At 45.7% G+C, this 26588-nt stretch overlaps 1 protein-coding gene across 1 annotated transcript in view; it reads right to left on the bottom strand.

Moving 5' to 3' along the window:
• LOC127003818 (LHFPL tetraspan subfamily member 7 protein-like) overlaps positions 1-26588 on the bottom strand; it is a 66876-nt gene that overhangs the window by 27571 nt on the left and 12717 nt on the right. Inside the window, exon 2 of the mRNA XM_050870877.1 lies at positions 6097-6705. Within this exon, the coding sequence (XP_050726834.1) occupies positions 6097-6490 (394 nt within the window). The 5' untranslated portion in view covers positions 6491-6705. The remainder of the gene's footprint in view (positions 1-6096; positions 6706-26588) is intronic.

A 26588-nucleotide genomic window follows, 5' to 3' on the forward strand; every position in this document is an offset into this window, starting at 1 on the left:
AACAAGGTGAGGCATGAAAAAAAAAAAAAAGATGAGCATGATTACCACAGAGAGAGAGAGAGAGAGAGAGAGAGAGAGAGAGAGAGAGAGAGAGAGAGAGAGAGAGAGAGAGAGAGAGAGAGAGAGAGAGAGAGAGAGAGAGAGAGAGAGAGAGAGAGAGAGAGAGAGAGAGAGAGAGTTTCCTTCAATTAGGCTCTTTCCTCAATATTCTATAGAGCCACAATTGTTACTGTTTCCTAATTAGAACGATAAAAGAAACAGATATGACACACTAGATTTTAAAAAGGAAATTATCGATAAGGCGTATATAAAAAAGTTCAATAACTGTACAGCGTCATTTTAGTTCACGGCACACGCTTGTTTCTGTTTGTATGAATCCTTTCCAAAACCCTGACCAGACGTAAGATCGACCAGGTCTCCCGCCGCCACCCAGCTGGACGAGGGCGTGGAGGGAGCGAGTGAGTGGAGGGAGCGAGGGCGTGGAGGGAGCGAGGGCATGGAGGGAGCGAGGGCGTGGAGGGAGCGAGGGCGTGGAGGGAGCGAGGGCGTGGAGGGAGCGAGGGCCTGGGGGAGCGGGAGCGGTGATCGGAAGTGCCCCTCGGCTCATCAGTCTTCCTCCGCGGGATGGATTAGCCACCTGGGACACACTAGCGGCCGTCAGTGTCCGGCATGGCATTCATTGAGGACATTTCAAAATACGCCGCGAGTGGCTCAGGTGTTTGCTTCACGCGGGGAAGTGAAGGCCAATCGATCTCTTGAGTCGCTACACAAATTTCTAATGTGTGTGACCATCTGATATTCAGTCTTGGCTTTCTTTTCTTGATATTTTATATGATAAAAACTATTCTTAATATTCTTCTGACCTCATAATTTATCCATTCCCATAAACAACAATTAAAAAAAGTAAAAAAATCTGAACTATTATGCAACAAGTTTTTGGAGTTCATTCAAAACATGAGAACACACGTTAGAAACAGTCGATACATTTTTTTCGAACCTGCAAGCCAAAGATCCAATTACTGGAGTCTTCCAAAGTGGAGTCATTCTCTATATTTTTCCTTAGAGTAAAGAGAGAGTCCAGCAAGGTCAGGTAGGAAGCATGAATCTTTTCTTGTCTCCCTCAGGGGACAAACTCTGGCCGTCGGGGGCCGTTTGGTGCTCTTGTCGGAGAAATAAACGAGGCTCCAGCTCCTCCCTGGCCAGCCCACACACACACGGCCGGCAGGGCATGGCCACGACGCTCCGAGGCGGGGGTCTGTGCAGCGTTGTGTGTGCAGCAGTACGGTACAGTTACGCTGGGGTCATGACGGTGTGCAAGTCATAGATTCCATTAGAGCGTCAGTGGTGGATGTCTTTTTTTTCTATTCAGCAGAAAGTTAGGGGCCTGGTGGTCGGCGCAAGCCCGTCATGGCGCTGGCAATTTTTATAGTGGCGCCATTTATGCTTGGCTCATGCTGCCCCCCGGAACTCATTCTTGATTCCCTTGGACGGTTTCTTCTAGAGTCCGGGTTGATGAGTGGTCTTCAGGACAGGAGTAGTGCTTAACGGGCTTGTTTGTTTACATCTTTCTTGCCCTTGAGCTGCTTCCCTTACTGTAAAGAAAAGTACAATCCCACAACAAGCTGCTCCAGTAAGAAGAACACGGAGGGAGGGAGGCCGAGAGAGTTGTTAGTCTTGGTTGGGAGAGTCTTTGCGGTCGGACAGTGTGATGGTAGTCCCCCCCCCCCAGCCTCCCCGCCATTCATCACTCTCAAGCTTCCTCCCGCCTTCCTCTTCCCGTTTTCTCCTCTTCCTCTCCCATTCTTCGTCATTGTCTGGTCTCATAACTTTCTGTCAGGCACTCCATTGTAAAGAGCACCGTTTATCTCTCCTGTGTTTTTTTTATCCCACTGAAAACTACGCCATAAATCCACTAAATTATCACTGCTTCCTCTAGTGTAAATTTTGTGAATCGTCATTATTGTAGAGTCTAATGAGGAGCAGATTTATCGAAAACCATTAGTGCGGAATGAATCAGAATTAGTTTTACGCTAGACTCACTTTACTTTTTTTCTCTCTCCTTTACAAGACGCTAATCAAGTGGAGTGTTCTAAACGTCTGCAGGATTCTACTTCAACTCTTCATTCAGTCACCTTCCTCACCTGCCGTTCCTGTTTGATTAGTCCCGCGGCTTTATCCTATTTCCTGCAGCATTCCTTCCTTCCTTTCATCCTTTCAGAGTCTCTTTTTAATCCGCCTCGCTCGCCTCGGCCTTCCGGACCTCCACACAAACACTCACATCAAAGTTCCCGACTCGCCGCTACCAGCCTTCTTGGGGCCGCGTCCTCCACCTAACGCAGAGAAAGACTTGCTTGGGAGTAATATTGTGATTTTTTTTTATACGTACAAACTGTAGTGTAAAAATTTCTTTGTTTATTTTATTTTCTTATGATGAGCCCGCCTGACTTACAAGCCGCGTCCTCCACCTAACGCAGAGAAAGACTTGCTTGGGAGTAATATTGTGATTTTTTTTTTACATACAAACTGTAGTGTATAAATTTCTTTGTTTATTTTGTTTTCTTATGTTGTTTTTCTATTCAAATTCTACTTCACTATGTTTCGATGCAAGCAGCTCAAGGGCAACAAAAACACACAAAAAAGCCGGCCTGACTTACAAGACGCTATTTTCAGTAATCGTGCAATTGAATATTTGAATCGCACATTAAAGAGAAGGGAATCTTATGGTCTGAACAGAAGAGCCTTTGTTGGAATCGCCGCGTTCAGCCCCTGCCGTCCAGAAGGTTATATGCGCCAGCAAACATTTCCCCGCCGGCTTCTGTCCCAGTGACTCTTCCATCCATGCGAGAGATTATTCCTTTTCATCCTTTCTGTTTTCATTCAGCGCCCAACTAAGGATCGGTTCCTGCAGCAAGTGGGACCTTGGGGTGGCAGAGACGGCAGGGAGATGGAAAATTGGCAAATTGAATGATTTTTTTTTTTTTTAAAGTCAGGGTTCAAAATCTCACTCTTGAATACTTGTTTGAGATTCACGCAGCCACCTCTTCGGATTCTTTACAGGAGCAGGGAGTAGCGGGCTTTTTTTTTATTGTTTCCTTTTTTGTGTGCCCTTGTGCTGTCTCCTTTGCTGTAAAAATAAAAGCCACTATTGGGGTGATGGTAGTTTGGAAAGTTTCGTTTAGTCGGCGCAACATCTGTGGTCATATGCCGGAGAGAGACAGAAGGGGAAGGAATTATAGGAGAAGGGAACAGACCCCAGGAGACGGGACACAACCCCCGATTAATACCTGGTACCCATTCACTGCTGGGTGGACAGGGGCGTAGGGTATCGAAAAAGCCGCCCAATTTATTCCACTCCGCCCGGGAATCGAACCCGGGCTCTCTCGGTTGTGAGCAGAGTGTGCTAACCACTGCACCACGAAGACCCCTGGGGTGATGGTAAAGACAGGATGATGCATATAACTACCTCACGCAACATTATCGATTACGCTTTGTTTCTAGGAATACTTATAGAGTCTGTTCGAGAAAAAAAAACTACTTCACCAATATCTTCATGTAGGTGTTCGGACAAGAAACGTGGAAAAGCTGACGGCGCGGCAACGCTCACCTTCGTAATTAAAGGCAAGAGTCGATTAAGCATCAAAGGACACACTCGTTCGGGCCGACGCCGACTCAAGACCAGAAAGTTTTGGCTTCACGGCCGACCACAACGCTTTCCCTTCCTCGCATTTTCAACCTTCTGTCAGAGCAACACGGATTCAGAGTCACATCTACTTTTCTTATTCACCAAAAGACCCTTTCATCAATGGTTATTCTCGTTATCTCTTTACAATTTCAACTTTTCTTTTGTCAGAGCAACACGGATTCAGAGTCACATCTACTTTTCTCATTCACCAAAAAACCCTTTCATCAATGATTATTCTCGTTATGTCTTCACAGTTTCAACTTTTCTTTTGTCAGAGCAACACGGATTCAGAGTCACATCTACTTTTCTTATTCACCAAAAGACCCTTTCATCAATGGTTATTCTCGTTATGTCTTCACAATTTCAACTTCTCTTTTGTCAGAGCAACACGGATTCAGAGTCACATCTACTTTCCTCATTCACCAAAAACCCTTTCATCAATGGTTATTCTCGTTATGTCTTCACAATTTCAACTTCTCTTTTGTCAGAGCAGCACAGATTCAGAGTCACATCTACTTTCCTCATTCACCAAAAACCCTTTCATCAATGATTATTCTCGTTATCTCCACAATTTCAACTTTTCTTTAGTCAGAGCAACACTAATAAAAAATATATAAAATCCACTTTTCTCTTTCATTTTCACCCACTCTTAAAGGAACGCCTATTTTAAGACATCTTTTTCCTGTAATAACATCGCTAATTTCAAGAAGCACATCAAGCTCACCCATTCTTGCCCTCTAACAATGCTTGAGGTTCCAATCTGATATACTAAATGCCACCTTTTATTCTTCTTTTGATTACGTGATATTATTCTGTTTAGTCATTTACTCGTCCCTTTCAGCACTGATTTACTCGTCTCATCAAAAGAGTTTCCGCGTGCAACTAAAAGTCTAATTCCATTGCCTTAATTTGATCATTACGGAGAGTGTTTGATCGGCTTCCAAACGGTATGGAGGCTGCCTGATTGCATAACCTTATTTATCATTACGCTAAGCCTCCAGTGTGTGTGTGTGTGTGTGTGTGTGTGTGTGTGTGTGTGTGTGTGTGTGTCTGTGTCTGTGTGTCTGTGTGTCTGTGTGTCTGTGTGTCTGTGTCTGTCTGTGTGTGTGTGTGTGTGTGTGTGTGTGTGAAGATGCGGGTTTTCCTATCAGCTCAGCAACGTAACAGTGACCGCTTGCCACATAGCATCAACAACAATAACAGCAACAACAGCAACAACAACTACTACTACTACTACTACTACTACTACTACTACTACTACTACTACTGTATGTGTGTGTGTGTGTGTGTGTGTGTGTGTGTGTGTGTGTGTGTGTATAACCACTCTAGCATGCACGTTTGCCTGCTAGCTTCAATATTTAATTAAATCTACATTAAAACTCAAAACTACGCGGCGATAATTTTGTCAGGAGTTGAGGAAAGTTGAAATGCACGTGACGAGGGCAGTGAAGCATCGCGGAAGGCAAGATGAACAGGAGAGGCGGAAGGAGAGAAAGAAAGTATGAAAAAGAGATCGACGGAGTAAACAGAAGGAGGAAATAGAATAATTAGTGTTGAGGACGATGGGTAGAGGAGTGAGAGGAAGAGGATGGCATGGGAAAGATGGGAGAGAAGGGAAGAAGAAAGGGATGAACGAGAAAGGAAGGGAAAGGTAGAAGGAAAGACTAACCATGTAGGAGAGAAGGGAGGTAGGATGAACTTAAAGAGTGACCTTGAGAGAGAGAGAGAGAGAGAGAGAGAGAGAAGAGGAAAAAAAAAGAAAAAAGAAGAAGAAAAAAGAAAGAGGAGTGGGGGAAGGATAAAAATAAGGAGCAACAAAGAGGAGGGAGGCAGAGGGTGAAAGAGGAAGCAGTGACTGAGATGGAGAGAAAAAGAGATAGAAGGAAGGGGTGCCGATAGAGGAAGGAAGAAATGATGAAAGGAGGAAGGAAGAAGGGAAGGAGGAACAGAGGAAAGGAAGGACGGAGGAGGAAGAGAGGGAGATAATAACCACAAGAGGCAGCCGAGGGAGACAGCAATAGCCGGCCGGCCGAGACTTGCTGGCCGCTACGTCAACTGCAGGTGACGCGGCTCTCATCGGCGGTAATGAACACCACCTTGCTGCCCCCCCCCCCCTGCATGTGTGTGTGTGTGTGTGTGTGTGTGTGTGTGTGTGTGTGTGTGTGTGTGTGTGTGTGTGTGTGTGTGTGTGTGTGTGTGTGTGTTAGGTATGTATCCATATACGGATGGATGGATGGATGGATGGATATGCATGTGTACATGAGTGTGCATACATAAATGCATGTCTTTATGTCACCTGCCTGCATGCACACACGCTGCCATGCACTGAGCTACAGCAACACCGTGCCAGGCCTGTTGCACCAGGAAGCAGGCGGAACAAACATGTCCAATAAACATTATAATGAGTCCCTCACCTGCGGCCGCTTGAATGTTGCCGGCGACGTGGGCGAGGGCGGCGCGGGCGTGAGTGGTGGGCAGGATGGGCGTGAGGAGGGCAGCCAGGCCCGTGACGGCCAGCAGGGCGCCGCCGCCTCCATACACGGCGCCCACCATCACCCACACCGCCGAGGGCAGCGCCCCGTCAGCGTCCCCAACCCCCTGACCCACGGCGGCGCAGCGCTGGTCGTTAAGTCCGCCGCGGCACCACGCCCACACGCCGAACATGACGGGCGGGGAAGGCGAGTGTCTCACAAACCACGTGGGAGTGAAGAGAGCGGCGAGGGAAGCCATGGCCACCAGCAGTGTGACAGACGCCCACAGGCCCACCACCGCCCATGACGTGGCCCACGTCCACCCACGGACCTTCATTACATATTATGGACCGGCCACACCCACCATCACGCTGCGGTCATGACTCACTGGGAGGCTCTCAAGTCTGACTCCTTACGCCCGCGTCCTCACGCCGCCTGACGACCGCCTTGGAGCGGCCCGGCAAACCTCTTCTTGGTACACATGCTCGGCTGAGCTTCTGTAGACTGTTGCTGGAAGATGCTCCTCCTTTCTTTAGCTTCGATAAACGCCACCTGCAGGAGAGGAAAATCGTGTCAGAAGCGAGTGGAAGTAAAAGTCAACAACAAATGGGTTTAACCAAACTGTTCCTAACCTATACCCCTTTGTGATGTCTATTTCTCTACTGTCTAATATTTGTTCTATCCACCCTTTAATAAGACCAACTTCTAATGCTGCAAAGAGGAAACACCGACGGCATCATGGTAGCTAACTGTCTCTAGGCTAAAGATCATTGTCCTCGCGGTAAACAGAGCAGCGTCGTATAATAAAAATTAGTGTGTTTGATCAGTCAACACAGCCCCGTGAGTCCTTTTCCTGGGACACCGCCCACAGCTGACCCCGCCCTCCTGCACTCCATTATCTTTCTTTTTGCGCTGCTCCGCCAGGCACGAACATACGTGGAAAATTTGCAATAATGGGGATAATGAGGCGAGGAGGGGATAGAAATGCTCATCATGTTTTAATTTACAAATGCTGCCGGAGCCTCGGGAAGCACGCGGCGCCCAGGGGGCAGCGACCCGGCGCGGGGAGCTCCTGCTGTAGACTTTTTGTGCCGATACATTAATTATTTTAAGCATTGCTGATCCCAAATTAACTACGCCTCCCAACAGTGCCGTAATTGTTTAACGAGGTATTGCCCCGACCACTGATGCTGTTACTCCTCTTGCTAACACTGCAAGTTCACCACCACTACTACTACCATTACCACTACTATTACTACTACTACTACTACCACTATCCCACCACTCCTTCACCCATCCCCACCCACCACCACCGCCACTACAACTAAATCTCTACTGTGTGACCGTGACAGGAAGATTGAACGAGGCCTTACCAGCGGAGCGAAACACTTAGACTAACAGCAGGGAGGAAATGGCGAGTAATTCCAGAAATGAAGTAAAAGGCTGCTGGAAATAAAGAAGAAAAAAATGAAGGAGGAAGAGGAGGAGGATGATAAGGGGAGGGGGGGGGGGGGTTTGTGTGTGTAAGAGGTAGTGGAGCAAGTGGTACAGTGTAATGGTGGTTGTGGTGGTAGTGGTAGTGGTGGTGGAGGACGAGGAGGTGAAGGCAAGGAAGATAAAGTAGAGGAATGAAAGGAGGCAATAAAGCCATGCACTGAGGTGGAAACGAGCCTGAGAGGGTTACGTAAGGAAGGAAAATTAAGTTTGAAGTGGGAGAGAAAAGTTCGGGGCGAGAAAAGACGTATGGCCCGGCGTGGTGGTATTAGCTGAATGGACCGACGAAGGAAGGAAGGACGGAATGAAGGAGGGAAGGAAAGGAAGGAAACACTTGCACGCCCTCTAAGTTGTGATATAAAAAAAAAAAAAGAGAAAAAAAGTTTAAAGTGAGTGTGGCGGCTCCATGTTGGGTGTAATTGAATCCAGCCAGGGAGGGTGTGGGTGGGGGGGGTGGAGGTGGGGTGAGTGGTGGGGGGGGGGAAGGTGTGGGGATGGGGGGTGGAGAGGGTGTAGGTGTTGCATTAAGGTTCTAACACTGGTAAAAGACGCCGGAAATGTCTTGAGAAAATACTAACGAACAGGTGTGTGTCTGTGTGTGTGTGTGTGTGTGTGTGTGTGTGTGTGTGTGTGTGTGTGTGTGTGTGTGTGTGTGTGTGTGTGTGTGTGTGTGTGTGTGTGTGTGTGTGTGTGTGTGTGTGTGTGTGTGTGTGTGTGTGTGTGTTTCCATAGCTTTACATAAGTTTCCCCATATAGTGTTTGACGTACTTTCCTTAAAACTCAACAATAATTAACCACAAAACGCAATATGGATGAGAGTACAAAATCCGATTAAAAAACACTGATTCATAATAATATAGAAGAAAAAAACAGAATCGTAAAGAAGGTTATAATTTTTTTCACTCAATTTTGTCAAGTAAATTTTCGCGCTCTCAAGTTCAGGAGGACCAACTATCACAAACAATTGCACCCGCGGGACAAGACTCGGCTGGTTGGGGTGCTGCTGTGAGCGTTCGTGCAAGCGTGCGTGCGGGGAGGCGGTGGCGGGAGATGATAGCGGCGCAGTGTTTGTCGGACGCGCCCACAAATTCCCTGGAGCCGAGGACGAAGTGGTGGGGGGTTGGTGTCCTGCATGACGGGCTGGCGGTGTGGTTTGGTGACATGTTTATCCAGCTTTAAGTCATGGCTGGTGGCGGTAGAGGTGTGGAGAGGATAGGCTGTGTGTGTGCGTGAGGGAAGGTGTGTGTGGGTGGGTGTGTGTGTGTGTGTGTGTGTGTGTGTGTGTGTGTGTAGAGAAGGGTATGTGTGAATGTGGGGGGAGGTGACAGACAAACAGACAGACAGAGAAAAGAACAGAAAGAAACAGAAACACAGACAAACAAGCAAACGAACAAAAAGACAAAAACTAGACACAGACAGAAACAGAAACAGACCAATAGAAAGAAACAAAAAAAAACATTAAGAAAACATGACATAATATACCACGAAGACATAGTGTGCTTGTGTGTGTGTGTGTCTGTGTGTGTGTGTGTGTGTGTGTGTGTGTGTGTGTGCCCAGCAGCTGTTTGTCAGGACCAGAGGAGGAGAAGCCTGTCGATGATGGATCCTGCATTCACGGCTAATGTTGAGTGGGTTTGGCTTTGGACCGTCCGTCAGGTGTTCGTGATGCGGCGTTCTCTAACACATCCTATATACAGCTCGTTATGCAGCTGATGACGAGGCTATTCAGTATGTAAGCTCACTATGCTGGTACGTTATCTGTCGGTCCATTTGTACGTGTCGTGTGTGGCTGAAGTTAATTAGTGCATGACGGGCTGACAGGTGTTGTGTTTATAAGGTGTCAGTGATGAGAGAGCAGGATAGGGATCGTAGAAATGGGTTTAAGTTTAATGTATTCGTATTTAATAAAAGCAGGCAAGAATTAGTTAACTGGTCTAGTGGCAGGAGACAGGAATAAGCTTGGCAGTTATATTTTGAATGCCTATGCGATACAAACGATGAAAAGATTAGCCAAATGCTTGAATAGGTTTACTGGTCTAGTGGCAGGAGACAGGAACAAGCTTGGCAGTTATATTTTGAGTTCCTATACGATACACACCATGAAAAGATTAGCTAAATGCTTGAATAGGTTTACTGGTCTAGTGGTAGGAGACAGGAATAAGGTTAGCAGTTATATTTTGAGTTCCTATACGATACACACCATGAAAAGATTAGCTAAATGCTTGAATAGGGAGGAGATGGAGTGCTTGGTTTGTAGGAGCCGCCGTGTATATGTTGGCCCACTAACCTTCGCATACTTCTGTTCATATATTCCTGCATTCACAACATTAATTTCGAGATGTAAATGTTGATATATATTTAATTGGATCTTCTGGGTGGTGGAAGCATGCCGAGTTAGTATATTTCAAATGTAACGCACAATTGTTCTATGTAGGGCAAAGCAAAGAGGTAGAATTTAGTAATATTCCAGCGAGTAAGAGAGTGTTGAAAAGCGCGGATATATACAGGATCCAGCACCTACGCCTCCTCTATGAATATTTAGTTGCGCCCCTCCACCATAGTGTTTGCCCGCTGCATATATATGGCGCTGACTGTTGTTACTCGCGGATTAAAGTGGTATATTCCCCCCCTTGTGCTTGTAACGCGTGGGACAAACTATAACTGTGGGTGGTGTATGTGTCGGGGGCGGGGGGGGGTAGCGTGCGGTAGACAGGTCCTCGCAATGTGCCGTGTTGGGTAAATATTTAGCATGCGTGGATATGTACAGGCAATTATATTCGGATTCTGGGCTTCCGAGTGAGATGAAATTTGAGTGTAGGTGCTTTTGATGTTGAAACGTGCGTCGGTTGAGTCAATGCCGATAGTGTGTCAATCGTACGTGGGTGTTGTGCGCGGTGAGGGAGGCAGGAGTTGTGTTAGTGTGTACCTGTGTGTTGATTGATGTTGCCTTTGTTGTGTTGCTGTGTGAGATTGAGAAATAAATATATAGAAAGAGAGATTGATATAGATAGATGGATAGTTAAATATCCCAGGAGATAGATAGATAGATAGATATACATATAGATGGATAGAAAGATAGACAAAGAGACAGATAAACAGACACAGACAGACAGGCAGAGAGACAAAATGAGACACAGACAGACTGATACAGACAGGTAAAAATGAAAAACAAACAGACAAAGAAAAACACAAACTAAGAGACAGATAGACAAACAAACAGAAAAAAACAAACGACAAACAAAATTACAGACAAACAGGAAGACAGAAAAATAGAAAGAAACAGGAATAAAAAAAAAATAAAACGAAAAAAACTAACATGCTATAACACACCTCACACACACACACACACACACACACACACACACACACACACACACACATCAAGTCTCGAGAAGGTGTTAAATTCAACTTAACATGCAAGCACCTCCACGTCGTCGCTGCTACACTGCCTTGTCTTTCTCTTGTCTCGCCGGGCGCCTAGTTCAAGGGAGTTTGCTGGGGTCCAATTTAATTTTGAAGGAGTTGTCGGTGTTAGACTCCACGACAGCGCCTGGGACCCTGTTGCCCTCCCTAACGACGCGGCGGGTAAAAAAATACTTGGACGAGTCTAATTGTATCTGTTCCGAGGGAGGGAGAAGAGAGGGAGGGAGAAAGAGAGAGAGAGAGAGAGAGAGAGAGAGAGAGAGAGAGAGAGAGAGAGAGAGAGAGAAAACAGGCAGATAAAGGCTGACAGACAGACAGACAGACAGAGACAAACATCCAATGACAAAGGTATACAGACAGACAGACAGACAAACAGAGACAAGAGAACAGTGAGACAGACAGACGAACAGAGATACGCGGACAAACAGATTCAGAGACGAGACAGACGGATGAGAGAGAGAGAGAGAGAGAGAGAGAGAGAGAGAGAGAGAGAGAGAGAGAGAGAGAGAGAGAGAGTTACATAAGCCCAATTATATCTCTCAGCCGTACATGTTTTTTTCTCTTTCGTTCCTCAAACATATTTTAGTTCTGCTTCCTCCTTGTTTCTCTTTCTCCTGACTTATTAAATATGTTACATCCAAAGGAATATCACATTTATACATCAATTATATATATAAGTCATTCATCTCAACTAACATTTAAGAGGTAAACTATTAAAGATGACGTATTGACAAACATAGTCTCAGCTAATGAACGCTAAACACACACACACACACACACACACACACACACACACACACACACACACACACACACACACACACACACCTATTTAGATTTTCCATCACCTTAGAAAAATAATACGAGTAAGTTTGACGAAATAAGATATTATTCATAAGTTTACTCTGCCTTTATAGAGCTTAAAACACGCACACAAATTCATAAAACAAACACGACTCCAAGCCCCCGATTCTGTTTTAACTTTTCCGACCCGGACATAACCAGAAGTACATAAACAACCTCATAAAACCAAAAACACAACCTAACTCAAATCTTACCAAAAATAGATCAATTATATTTTAACTTATCCCGTTCCAAAAATAACCAGAAACAACAAACCTAACAAGACAAAAAAGAATAAAACACAACCCTACTCTGACCTTGTCAACATTTAAAACACTAACACAGACAAACACACGTACAGGAAAGGAGTTTGTAGATTAAGCCAAATAAGAAGACCAAATCATTTTAACTTTTCCATCCTATAAAAATAAACACAAACAACTAACTTAAGAAAATAAAAAGAAGAAAACACAACCCTAGTCCAACCTTATCAACATTTAAAACACTGACACAGACAAACACACGCACAAGAGGGAAGTTTGTAGATGAAACCAAAAAAGAAGACCAAATTATTTTAACTTTTCCGTCCTAAATATTAACCAGAAATAAACAACCTAAACAACACAAGAGCCAAAAACGCAACACTACTCTGACCTTATCAACATTTAAAACACAGACACAGACAAACACACGCACAAGAGGGAAGTTTGTAGATGAAACCAAAAAAAGTAGACCAAATTATTTTAACTTTTCCGTCCTAAACATTAACCAGAAATAAACCTAAACAACCTAACTAAACAAAAGCCAAAAAACACAACCCTACTCTGACCTTATCAACATTTAAAACACAGACAAACACACGTACAGTTAAGGGGTTTTATGATATGACGGACCAAGAGTCATATCGGGGCGGCTGGAATGGGTTCGTCGGGAGCATCAAGGAAGCCGTTCTGAGAGAGTGACGCGGCGGGGGAGGAAAGGGAGAGGCGTTAGGCGGCGCGGCGGGCACAGCGGCGGCGGGGATCAGGAAATGAGACGGAAAGGCTGACAAATATTGGCTGTTCCCGATAGTGCCACTGAGCTGCTAGCCTTCCTACTCACCCGCCCACCCGCCCGTCCACCTAGCGAGCTCTCTTTCTCTCTTTCTCTCGTTCTCTTCTTCTTCTCTTTTCCTTTTCTCTCTTTTTTTTCTCTTTTTTTCTTTTTCTCTCTTTCTTTCTCTCTTATTTTTTTCCTTTCTCTTTTTCTTTCTCTTTTTCATTTTTCTCTTCTTTTTTTTCTTCTTCTTTTTCTCTCTTTTTCTGTGTCTGACTGTCTATCTTCTCTCTCTCGCTCTCGCTCTCGCTCTCTCTCTCTCTCTCTCTTCATCTTCCTATTTACCTATCCTAGACCTTTACCAACCAATCTACATAATATATACCCTCCCATCTACCTATTTGTGTGCCTGTCTGTCTTTTAACCTTTCTACCCATCTACCTACCAAATCCTATACCTTTTATCAACCTATTTTTATTAAACCATCAAAGTACGTTTATGTCTCTTTGCTTACCTGTCAACCTGCATATCACTTTACATATACGTATTATATTTCATTCCTTATCTATGTCTTCCCATTTATCAATACTTATCTATTTTCCTAACGGTCTACCATTCTACCTCTTTACTATCAAGCTTACTCACCTTTCCACCTCTCTATATATCTATGTTTTTCCTTCCTTTGACAAGCAGAGATAATAGTTCATGTAGCATAATCCTCTTCTACTATCTTACTGCTTACAATTATCTTACTCTCTACTGTACGTCTTCCTATCACCAGTAGCAAAAGTAAACAGAGGGTCAAGTTAGCCCTCAGTGACCCTTCCATCTGCCTCTCCTTCATCTCAACATCTGCAGCCTCACAAGATCGCCTATACAGTCTGACTTTACCAAGACCCGCCCGAGCACCTAATCTCCTCCATCCCAAGACCTCATTAAGATAGAGAGAGCGAACCACTGATCGAACTCGGGTATCAGATAACTTCAAATTGTACGTGGGATGTTTGGTTAGAATCTCTCGTCTCTCTCTCGTCTCTCTCTCGTCTCTCTCTCTCTCTCTCTCTCTCTCTCTCTCTCTCTCTCTCTCTCTCTCTCACAACAGAATTCAAAAAGTATTATTTCATTGTTTACTTTGTAGCCATTAAACTATCTAAACTTCTGTAAATAAACAAGCAGAAACTTCATCCATATTCTAAGACCATCCACCAACTGCTCTTTCTTTTCCCCCCAAACTTATATAATAGTGTGGAGCGTCAAAAAACAGCAAATACTTTCACTGATGGAATTTCTTTCACTCTCGCCATGCCTCCTAATGTTAAGTTGTCTAGGAATGGTTACTAATTTGATGGACATAAACTGTAGAGGGACGCTTATAGTTACGCTCATGGCCACCAGGATATCATGTGATCCAGTTTTGCAATTATAGACAGATTCACCGACTCATAACAGTGTCGCGATAAAAAAACAGTAAATTAGACAAAAGAAGACATTAATAGGAACTTGCTGCAGTAAAAGAAAGAACTGGACTAGAGCTGGACGTCGCCCTCAGGAAGAAAAACATGAGCGAAGAGAGAAATGGCGCAGTGAACCGAAGAGAGGCCGATAAGGTGAAGGGCTGAGGGGAGGAGGGGAAGAGCCACCCAGCGTTGCCAAACTGTCGTACTCTGAACATTCCATTTATCATTTTTACGCTTCAAGACTGTCGTAACCTCACAAATAAAGGTAGAAAATGAAAGTTATCGTTAAAACTGTTGAATATTGTTGGTTTTCGTTCTTCTTTGCTATAGTTATCGGTCAGAAACTACGAAAATGCAAGGCCCTGAGTACGATAATTTTGGAGCTACCTCGTGCACGCAGCCAAGGACAGTAACCTCTGCGTACTCCAGTGATTCGTCATGACAGCTTGCGTGATTCCCTCATTCCTTTATTCTTTTTGCCAAGGGACTGATTCATTTCCTTGTGTGTTTCCTAATCAGCATTTTTCACGAAGAATCTGTCGTGAAATACCATCTTGCCCATGTCACTTGCGTACGTGTTTCTCGGCTTCAAACACAAACACAAACACAGACGAGCACACGTACAAGAAAGGAGTATTAATATGAAGCAAGAGTCACATCGGGTGCTTGGCTACACTCACAGTCCAAGAAGAAAGCGTTAAAAGAAATAAAATAAAACAAATGCAAAAACACAACCATACACTGACCTTATCAACGCTTAAAACACAAAACAGACAGGCACACGTACAAGAAAGGGGTTTTAGGATGAAGCAATAGTCACATCGGGTCCTTGGCTACACTCACAGTTCAAGAAGAAAGCGTTAAAAGAAATAAAATAAAACAAATGCAAAAACACAACCCAACACTGACCTTATCAACGCTTAAAACACAACCACAGACAGGCACACGTACAAGGAGTATTAACATGAAGCAATAGTCACATCCGGTGCTTGGCTACACTCACAGTCCAAGAAGAAAGCGTTGAAAGAGTGAACGCATGCATGACTCACGGCCGTTCATGCCCCAGGCTCGATAAACAGGAGATCCAGGCAAAAAGGCAAAAATACACGTTCTCACATAGGGATCCATCAAGCATGCACACACGCACGCATGCACATACGAACCAAAGCACACTGGAGCACATATACGCAAAAAATAACACACACACACACACACACACACACACACACACACACACACACACACACACACACACACACACTCACAACCCCCCCCCACACACACAATCATCACTTCCCCGCCCCCCAAAAAAAGAAAAAAAAAGACGAAAATTCCCTACACTAAATAACAGTAAACAAACTCCTTCAGCACATAGTTTCAAGTCTTTGAGGCCCAATTATATAAAAAAAAGAGACACTTCTTCAGAATCGCGGTTGGGGAGCGAGGTGAAGTGGAATGTGACGAGGGGGGTGAAATGCGTGGGAGGGGGGGGAGGAGGGAGGGGGCGCAGAGACATTTTAACTTCGAGAATGGAAAACCTCAACGCGTGGAGGTGATGGTGGTGGCGGCTGGTCGTGAAGGGGACTATAAAGGAAGGGGGACTGTAGCAATTAAGGTGAGAAGCCTCGGCGACAGTGACAATGCTGGAGATAACAAGAAAAAAAAATGTGGGTGTTTCGAGTGTGTATGTGTGTGTGTTAGGAGGGGGCTCTGTCTGTTTGTCTATCTGTTTGTATATGCGTGTATCTGTGTTTCTATATGTGTTTGTGTGTGTGTGAGGAAAAGAGCATAAGAAAATAGGAGTTTGGATCGTCTCTGTGTGTGTGTGTGTGTGAGAGAGAGAGAGAGAGAGAGAGAGAGAGAGAGAAAACGAAAACCAACGACTGGCGAGTGTAAAAAACGGATCCACATGTATGAATCACCAGGACGCAGAAATAGCCGCCCTCCCGTCACCCTCGGCCTCACCTCAACAGCCTCGCACCTCCACGACCACCGCAACATCTTCACCGAGCCCCGGCCGCCGCTAATGGACCAGAAATTGCCGGCGTAAGTAACTGGCGCCGTATTTACGATGACGGGATAATGAAACCCTTGGCGCCAAATTGAGGGTTTGCGTGTCGGGCCAGTGGAGAAATGCCGACCGCGACCCACGACCCGCGACCCGCCCCGTGCATGTCACGCTCCGGGAGACGCGACGCGACGCCCCCCCCCCTTCCCCCTCCTCCCCCCCCACTTTTTTTTACAGCAAAGGAGACAGCACAAGGACACACAAAAAAGGAAACAATAATAAAGCCCGCTAATCCTGCTGTACTTTCACTTATTGCGCGGCTTTCTTTTGCCGTTTTAAACTTATTGCTTTCTTTACTTATTAGAGGTGGGCCTGTGCCTTCTTGGGCCCTCTTTTTGGAACTTTTCAGCACCGCCAGCCTTCCGTTGTCACGCTGCAAGACTTCTTCAGAAACTAACGAAACATGTGGCAATAGCGAGGCGAGTGTCAACTTGCCCGAAACACCTAAATTGAAAATGTTCTGAGGGCTGCTTTCACTTTTCCTTTCATCCTGACTCACTCACACTCACACTCACACGCTCACGCACATGCACACGCACTCACTCACTCACTCACTCACACTCTCTCACACACTCTCTCTCACACTCTTACACTCTCTTACTCTCTCACTCACACACACACACACACACACACACACACACACACACACACACACACACACACACACACACACACACAGACACACACACTTCACGTTCTATTAATTATTCTATTCACGGGACACGCGCATCTCAATTATTCACGCCCAGGAAAAATGTCCACCTTTTTGGCCGCCCATGAATAGCCGCCTCACGCCTCCCGCCGCCGCCAATGAGGGAAGCAACGCGCGCCGCCCAGAGCCGCTGCACCGAGGCCACACGGCAGGGAGGGAGACTCCTGGACGCCAACAATAAGCAACAAATTATGCTTAATGGCGCGGCAGAATAGGCCGTGACCTGCTCTGTGTGTGTGTGTGTGTGTGTGTGTGTGTGTGTGTGTGTGTGTGTGTGTGTGTTCGTTCTCAGTGACACGATACGGTTAAATAGAATAAAATGAACGACAAATACGAAAACTATAGAAATAAATGAACCGGGAAACACAAAAAAGGAAACTCGTAACATAATTTAATATAGTAATCAAATTAGAGAGAGAGAGAGAGAGAGAGAGAGAGAATGATAACGATGAAAAAAAAACATGAGAAAAAGAAATAAAAAAGGAAACCAAAATAAGAACAGGAAGAAACAAAGAAAAATAACAACAATAACAAAATAAGAGAAAAAGAAAGAAAACTGGAAAAAAACGAGAGAGAGAGAGAGAGAGAGAGAGAGAGAGAGAGAGAGAGAGAGAGAATCATCAAAGGCCATGAGGGTTATTGCAGCTTCCTGGGGAGATCAAAGGCCACCTCTGTTTATCCTTCAAGAAGACATTTTTACATCTTCTAATGAATCACTCTCCTTGTGGTTAAGGTTCGGAATGGCCTCCTCCACTTCCCTCCGCTTCCTAGACTGTGTTGTTAGTGTTCTGAAGGGCATCCGTCACCTGTTCTTTCCGTAGGCCTCTATGTTGTTAACCCGGTAGCAGCGACGGGCCAAATTTGTGGCTTTACCATGTAGCAGCGACGGGCCAAATTTGTGGCTTTACCATGTACCACCGACGGGCCAAATTTGTGGCTTTACCATGTACCACCGACGGGCCAAATTTGTGGCTTTACCATGTAGCAGCGACGGGCCAAATTTTTCCCATGATATAAACCCCCCAAAAATAGATGATGCATAAACTGATCACAAATGCGTTGATATATATTATGAAGTGGTTTGCGTGAATGGTGATTTTTTCCCGTTTTTCTCGCTTAGAGGGACCTTTTAGAAACATGATCCCCGCAGCTACCGGGTTAATGAGTGTTTTATTTTCATTTTACTATTGTGTTGGATCGATTTTTTTTCTTGTGTTACTGGTATGTTTTTTTGTGAGTAATTTCTTGTCGGTTGATATTTTAACTACAACTAACGAACTTACTAACTACCTAACTAGCTAATTATCCTAACCAACTACCTAGCTAACTAACAAGAGAACTGACTATCTTACTACCTAACCTAATTTACCTAACTTTCCTTTTAACTATCTAAGAAACTGTCAAACGAGCTAGCAAACTAACAAACTGTCTAATTAAATAACTAGCTAAACAATTAACCATCTATTTAACTAACCAACTAGCTAACCAACCAACATTACGTTTCTCGGAGTGGTTATGTTCGTTCTATGTTCTCTACCTCTTAACCACTCGACCGTCCTCAGTTTCACTCACCCGCAATGTACCTCGTCTTCTCTACCTTCCCTACTTTAAGTCTTTACGGTTACTAGTATTCCTAACTGGCCATCTTGCGCCGCTGAAGAATAGAACGGCTACTCTCTCCTAGTTTCCAGCGTGGTTTTTTTTTTCATCTTGCGCCGTTGAGGAATAGAAAGGCTACTTATTCAAATGCTCATTCTCTCCTAGCTTCCAGCGCGTGTTTTTTCATCTTGCGCCGTTGAGGAATAGAAAGGCTACTTATTCAAATGCTCATTCTCTCCTAGTTTCCAGCATGTGTGTTTTTTCATCTTGCGCTGTTGAAGAATAGAAAGGCTACTTATTCAAATGCTCATTCTCTCCTAGTTTCCAGCATGTGTGTTTTTTCATCTTGCGCTGTTGAAGAATAGAAAGGCTACTTATTCACATGTTCATTCTCTCCTTGTTTCCAGCGTGTGTGTTTTTTCATCTTGCGCCGTTGAAGAATAGAAAGGCTACTTATTCACACGCTCATTCTCTCCTAGTTTCCAGCGTGTGTGTTTTTTTTTCCCGTTATCTTTGTGTGTGAGTTTCAAAACCCTCACTCGTCCAACATTTTTCAACACTTTCGTTTCACAGACATTTCCAGGCAGGAGCAAGTCATTTCATAAACAACATAGGCAGTTAATGCCGGAAAAGCTTACATTCTTTTTTAGGAAGTTGTAAACATAGTCATTTTTCGCTAAGCTTTTAAAAATAACGAAGTGATTTTGTTTGTAATACTGCCAGAGGTGTAAAAAGCAGAAATATAAATTAAATCAGTAAAGATATTTCCATGTAGTAGTAGTTGTAGTAGTAGTAGTAGTAGTAGTAGTAGTAGTAATAGTGGTAATGGTAATGGTGGTGGTGGTGGTAGTAGTAGTAGTAGTAGTAGTAGTAGTAGTAGTAGTAGTAGTAGTAGTAGTAGTAGCAACAAAAGTATTACCACCCCGACCACCGCCACCGCCTCGGCTGTCCTGAAGCCTCGCCGGCCTCGCTCCATTACCCTTTGCCGCTTCCTAACCTTCCCGCCCCGCCCCGCCCCCCACGAGGCGAGTCATCGTCTCTGCCCCCGCCTCTTGCCCCCCTGTCGCCCCCTCAGCCTCCCGCCGCCCACCCACCGCCTGCTCCAGCCTCCGCCGCCCCGCCTCTCGGTACATTACTTAGCATCAGCATCGTCTGGCAATCCCATTAGCTTAATCCCTTCCGTCCATGGCCCATTTCTAAGCTTTAATGTCCCGCCCCAGACAATATCTCTTCTGTCACGGGGCTGTCTATGATCAAAGGACAGGAGAGGCACTTTTTCTCCTCTTTTTACACAAGTAGAGCGCGGCAGGCCGGTCTTTCGGCCCATTGGACTCACCAAACATTTTGAATTCGAGTTTCACGGTGAATTACGATTAATTTTCCGGATGGTTTGGTAGCTTCAGCGACGGCCCGTGCTGTGAGACTTTCCCGGACCGGTGCCCGTTGTTGTACTTTTTTCTGGAATCGGCAGGTGCTCTCTCTACCTTTATGGGGGACTGCGTTATCCCGGCCGGCTCGTCTGTTTGTTCCCGCGCCGCCACACCGCTGCTCCGCCGGCCGGGTCCTCCTCCCCACCTCGCCGGGCTCTCCTCACCTTTCCCCATTACTTTTCCCTTTACCCGAGTTGCTTGTTACCTGTGCACTTGTTTAGTGTTGGGTGGACTTCACGGTTTATGTGGCTGGGGTTGTTTTTGGTACTGCTGTTTTTACTAGTTTGCTTTTTTTGTATTTTCTTTTCGAATCGTTTTAGTCTTTTACAAATAATTTTTCTTTCCATATACATGTTTATTTTTTCTTTCCTCTTTCACCAACTTCTCTTTTTCCTCCTCCTTCTCTTCCTCCTCTTCCCTCCTCCACCTACTTCTTCTTCTTCTTCTTCTTCTTCTCCTCCTCCTTCCTTTTACTCCTGCTCCTCCTCCTCCTCCTCCTTTTAATACTTCTCTTTCTTCTTTCTCCCCTTTCTCTTACTCTTCTTTTGCCTTTGTTCTTCTATTCTCTTTCTTCTTTTCCCTTACCACCTCATCCTCCTCCCTCTTCCTCCTCCTCCTCTTTCTCCTCTTTTTCTTCTTCCCTTCTCCTTTGTCATCACCCGAGTTTTCCAATTTTCTATCCCGTTTCTTTCCCTTTGTTCGTCTCTCTGTCCTCTCCTCTCGCACCAAATTAGAATCGTGCCCCACGGAAAAGTCTGTTTCCATTTAAACACGACGACTGATAAGAGGCATTCATCACCGACTGAACCCGCGAGGAGCGAAGCCATAAACGCGTTATCGCACACCCTCGGGGAAGCTGGTGGTGGCGGGGAGGAAAGGTGGGAAGAGGGACGGGTGGAGATGCTGTATGGTGGCAGTGAAGATGGTGGTGATGGTGGGTGGTTACGATGGTGGAAAAGAGATATGAAGCGGCTGGTGGGATGGGGTTAACGTTTAGGTGATGATAAAAGGAGGAAAACGTTAAAGTTGGGGTATATTGTGATGAAGGAAAGGTGGTGGTGTTGGTGGTGGTGGTTGTGATAGTGAAAAACAGATTAGAGGAGGCAATAGTGGTAAGGGGTTAACGTAGAGGTGATGAATAGGAGAGAAAATGTTAAAGTTGTGGTAATATTATGAAGAAGAAATGGTGGTGAGCATGATGGTGATGAGAGACGCCAGACGGTGCAGGGTGGATCGAGGTGGTTGGGTTGCGGGAAGAAGGAGAGGAAGGTGGTGCAGGGAAACGGTGAGGGAAATGAAGGAGGGCGCCCCGGCAGCATCGACAGGACAATTTGCGTTAACAGCCACAGTAGCAAGGGCCGTATCGTAAACAACATTGCCGGTCCCTCACACAGGCCAATACAATTCTCCCTCTACTTCCGCGGCCCCGGTCTCGGCCGCTCCCATAATCCTCAAGTCAGCCGACGTATTATGCCCATTCGTCGTCGTCGCTGGCCTGAGATATTAATTTCCGAGTAGAGTTCCGGCGGAGGACGAGGCCTGTCCGCCGGCTGCGTCACAAAGGGCGGCGCCGGGGTCCTGGCGGGGCGCCGCTCCCCAACACTCGTCAGCGTCCTCCAACACACACTGGGACGCACAACACTTTCACTTGATTTTCGTTCCGTCCCAGAGAGGCTCTTGAATATTAACGTAAAAGAGAGACAGAACGTTTTGTGGGAGGAAAATCAGATGAAAAATGTAAAATGATAGTCAACTCCTCGTCAGAACACGATGTGCAAAATGACTCTTTTAAAACGAGTCACGCCACTACTCAGCATGCACACTTTGCACAGCGTCAGGGACAGAGTGCCTGGGGCGGGGCGGGGCAGGGAGGGGCAGGGGCTGGGGGTTAGGGAGGGGAGAGGGGGCCAGAAAGGGCTGGTGGTGGTGAGCTGAGGGTGCAGAATAGATCGCTGATGACGCCCGACAATATTGCATTAGGGTGAGAGGGAGCGTCACTGATTACACGACTTATTCTTGTTGATTATTTATTTACTCCCAACACGGAGTAAAAACAGATGAAGTTCTGTGATCCAAATCGTCAAGTTTCTGCCAGAACACAGGAGAGGCTTTTCTCCAAAGGCCTTCACACGCCCCGCGCCTCGGCACGAGCGGCTGCACACACACTTTTTCCAGGGCGTCGCGGGTCAGTGGACGGCGAGCACTCGGGGTGAGGCTCCCGGGCGTGCCTCGCCGCCCCTCGCCGGCACCCTCGCGTTGGTGTGCAGCGATGCTTCAGCGCCGTTTGAGGCATCACGAGCAGGGGAGGGTGAGGCCGCCAGCACAAAGCCTTTCTCCCGGTGGAGCTTCTCTATTTTTGTGGTGCCTCTCAGCTCTCAGTTATTTAACAACTCTCACTCAGCCGCCCCGTCGCGCGCCGCCACCGCCATGGAAGAATAACTTTGATTTGTCAGTTACGTAAAGCTTTCGTCTGTATACAAATTTCTTTATATTCGTGGCACTGTTACATTTTTCCTTTGCTCATTTGATGTGGTAGCTCATGAGAAAACGGCGTAGAAAAGGGGAGATCTTATTAGGGATGACAGACAAGGAATTATATTTTGTTACTCGGCCTGTCAGTAGAATGTATGCCTGTCTATCTCTCTCTCTCTCTCTCTCTCTCTCTCTCTCTCTCTCTCTCTCTCTCTCTCTCTCTCTCTCTCTCTCTCTCTCTCTCTCTCTCTCTCTCTCTCACACACACACACACACACACACACACACACACACACACACACACACACGCCGTAATACCAGTCTGCATCGCCTAACGTGAGCCGTCGGGTCAGACAGAGCAGCACCTCAAAGTGTTATTGCTTTGCTAACGACGGAGAGGCGGCCTCAGCCTCCCCGCGCCGCCGTGTTATCTGTCCGGCCTGCCGACCTGAGGAGGGCCGCAACGCCGGTCACATTTACATGATAACAACCGGCGATATCCGCGGCTGAGAGGCGGGAAGCAGACGGAATTTGTCCCTCGACCGGATGAACTGAGCCGCGTTTTTTCTGCTCCTTCAAGTGCGTTGGGAGGAACGAAACGACACAATTTCGGGAGACAACAGTCGCGTGAGGTAGTCCGTCGTTATTGGAAGAGTTCAGAGACAAATTTGATTCTTACCGAGGCCTTGAGAATGACAGTCTATGTGAAGGCAGTGTGGAGACGGATGGGTTGTCTTGTACACTTGGCTCTGTCACCTTTCAGTCTTTAGTCAACGTGTATAATTCAAGTGTCGTGGCTTGCAGCATGGAGAAGTGACCCTATCCTTTACGTCCTCCGCCACGACACTAGTTTGTAAAGCCATAGGGAGGGTAGGATTGGTTCTAAAGGGCAGGACTTACTTGTAGTGGGGAACCTAAGAGTGCTAATACACTACTCTTCTCCCCGTGCTATCGGTATTACTATGGATTTCTAAAGTAGAGATTCACTTGTTACCATGTTGATCTGATTCATGCAAAACATCCAGCAGCTCAAAGCACCACAAACATAACATTTACCAAGACTGTCATGACCTTTGCTAATGACACCTAGTATATTCAACTTAACCCCTTGAATGCGAACCTCCCACAAGAAGACATCACCAAGCTACAGGAATGGAACAAAAAGTGGCTGCTACAATTCAATGAAGAAAAATGTAAAGCCCTGCACCTTGTGAGGGGATATCCAGTATACCAATACCACATGGGAAACACTGCACTATCCACCACTGAGACAGAGAAAGATATGGGACTATATGTTACCAGGCTACCAGTGAAGGCGAAATCCGTGCCAATCGCAGCGAACGGGTTAAGAGATGAAATAAACTTGAAAGATCGCGAGATATAGGAAGTGCGTTATTACAAAGAATAAGACCAAACTCAAGCAAATGACCTGCACAACACTAGTCTTCATTAATGTGTGTCTGACGTTGTTATCTCTACGAACACATTAGAAACATTAGCTGAGGAAGTACTTCATTTCATCTTATGCCAACATCTCCGTGTCACTTACGCAGAATTATTAAAGAAAGAAGCCTAGGAAATATAACTATACGTAAATAAAGAAATAACGTGTGTGTTTGTGTGTGTGTACGTGTGTGCGTGAGAGAGAGAGAGAGAGAGAGAGAGAGAGAGAGAGAGAGAGAGAGAGAGAGAGAGAGAGCATGAGAATTGGGAGAGACAGGCCCTTCCTCCTCTCGTCTCCCTTCCCTAACAGCCCTCGCCCCTAACAGCCGCCCAGCCATCGCCGCCTCTCCTTCGTCTCCTGCCGTTTTGGCTTCACGCGTCTTCACCGTTGCCCCGTCGGTGTCAGGTCTCTATATTTCTCAATTTGTCTCCACCTGATGGGCCTCACGCTCCTCCGCCTGCATCGTGCGGGCGAGGGATACACTTTTTCCCCCTCCCTACTCTACTACCCCACTCCCCCCTTCCTCCCCAGCGGGCGGTGGCCGGTGAGTGATGTGCTGCCGGAGTGACGGAGCGGTGCGGGCGGCGGGAGTTGCCGCCACTCTGCGCGCCATTTGGTCTGCCGTTAATCTCTCTCCCGGGACGACGGGTGCTGCTGCTGCTGCTGCTGCTGCTGCTACGGATGGGGATGATGGTGATGGTGCTGATGATGACGCAGAAGATGAAGGTAATGATGACGACGATCATGAATGAAAAATGTTATGAAGGATTTGTCAACTAAATGGTGTCAGAGAAAGCACGCCAAATGCGAATATATATATATATATATATATATATATATATATATATATATATATAGATATATATATATATATATATATATATATATATATATATATATATATATATATATATATTCATTCTTCCAACCTTCTCATTCTGTTTCCCGGCTCACTTCGTGCCTTTAGACTGATTGCTGTCGTGAAACAACATATATCCATGAAATGCTGCCTCGAGATACAATGGATGAACTATTTTCCTCAGCGAGACGTGCACGAGATGATCTCTGCGAACTGGACGAACTGCTCTCATGTTATCAAGGCCGCGCCGCCTCCCGCCAGACACTCGTCTCGATATGGAACTGCTGCCGCTTGATTCTTCAAAAAACAGGTTGCATGAAAGCTTTCAAACGACTGGAAACTCGTATTCTTTCTCTTCTCTCTCTCTCTCTCTCTCTCTCTCTCTCTCTCTCTCTCTCTCTCTCTCTCTCTCTCTCTCTCTCTCTCTCTCTCTCTCTCTCTCTCTCTCTGTGTGTGTGTGTGTGTGTGTGTGTGTGTGTGTGTGTGTGTGTGTGTGTGTGTGTGTGTGTGTGTGTGTGTATGCTTGATTCGAAGAAAATATTAATACAGTATATTCGTATAAACATCTTGCATTCAAAATGTTGTTTTTTCCAAACACTTCACGGTTAAACTTTCCACTCTACGCCTCTTTGTGGCTGGGAAAGTTTTCTGTTCCTAAAAGCTTTGACTTATCGTTTGCCTCTCCGCTTCCCAATGTGGTGACTGATGCAGTTAAGTGCATGAAAAATAGTGAACTAGTCCTAAACATTGCACTACGAGACCTTGCCTTACTTGTGCATTGTCCTGTTTGCACTGACGCACATTTAGTAAAATGTTTGAGTTGTTTAACTTCTGCTTCGCATGACTGTTATGTTCATTAAAAGACTTGCAGGGCTAGACCCGCAGTGCTGTATTTTACCCGTATTATATTTTTAGGCATGAAACTACTGTGTGTATTTTACCCGTATTATATTTTTAGGTATGAAACTATGTTAAAAGTTATTTAAGTGGAATTTTATGTGCTACCAAAGCAGTGCAGAGCTTAACGGACGTTGTCGAAAATATTTTTAACCTCGTAGTTTCCATTCGCATGAGAAGCGAACCTACAGAGGGTCAGCAGCGCAGTGTTAGGCAAAGAATGGATAAAACTGAAGAGCTGGGGCACATTCCCTATATAAAATCAAAACGTTCATGTCACCAATCTTCTGAATTGAGGAAACTAGTACAAGAACAGATGTACAATACAAGCTTTTTTTTATAATTCCAAGAGACAGGTGGAATCTTCAACCCTTTTATAATGTATTATCTCAAAAGAAAAAAATAACTACTTTCACTTCTACAAACCAAGCAATACATCGTGGACAAATTCTGACGGCATCACTCAGAAGAAATAATACAGATCACGCGTTCGTCTCAACGGGAAAACAATTAACGACGGAAACTATCACCTCACGAAAAGTTGCTCAGTGTGGCAGGAGGGAGGAGATGGGAGGGATCATACCAAGGGCGGACGCGATCCCTCATTCTGTTGACACTGAGACCCGCCTGCACGGTTACGCGGGAGTTGAGGGAAGTTTGGCGAGATTTGGCGGCGGTAAAAGGGTCATCGAGGGTCGGGGC

This window comes from Eriocheir sinensis, chromosome 26, assembly GCF_024679095.1.
Source record: "Eriocheir sinensis breed Jianghai 21 chromosome 26, ASM2467909v1, whole genome shotgun sequence".
NCBI lineage: Eukaryota > Metazoa > Arthropoda > Malacostraca > Decapoda > Varunidae > Eriocheir > Eriocheir sinensis.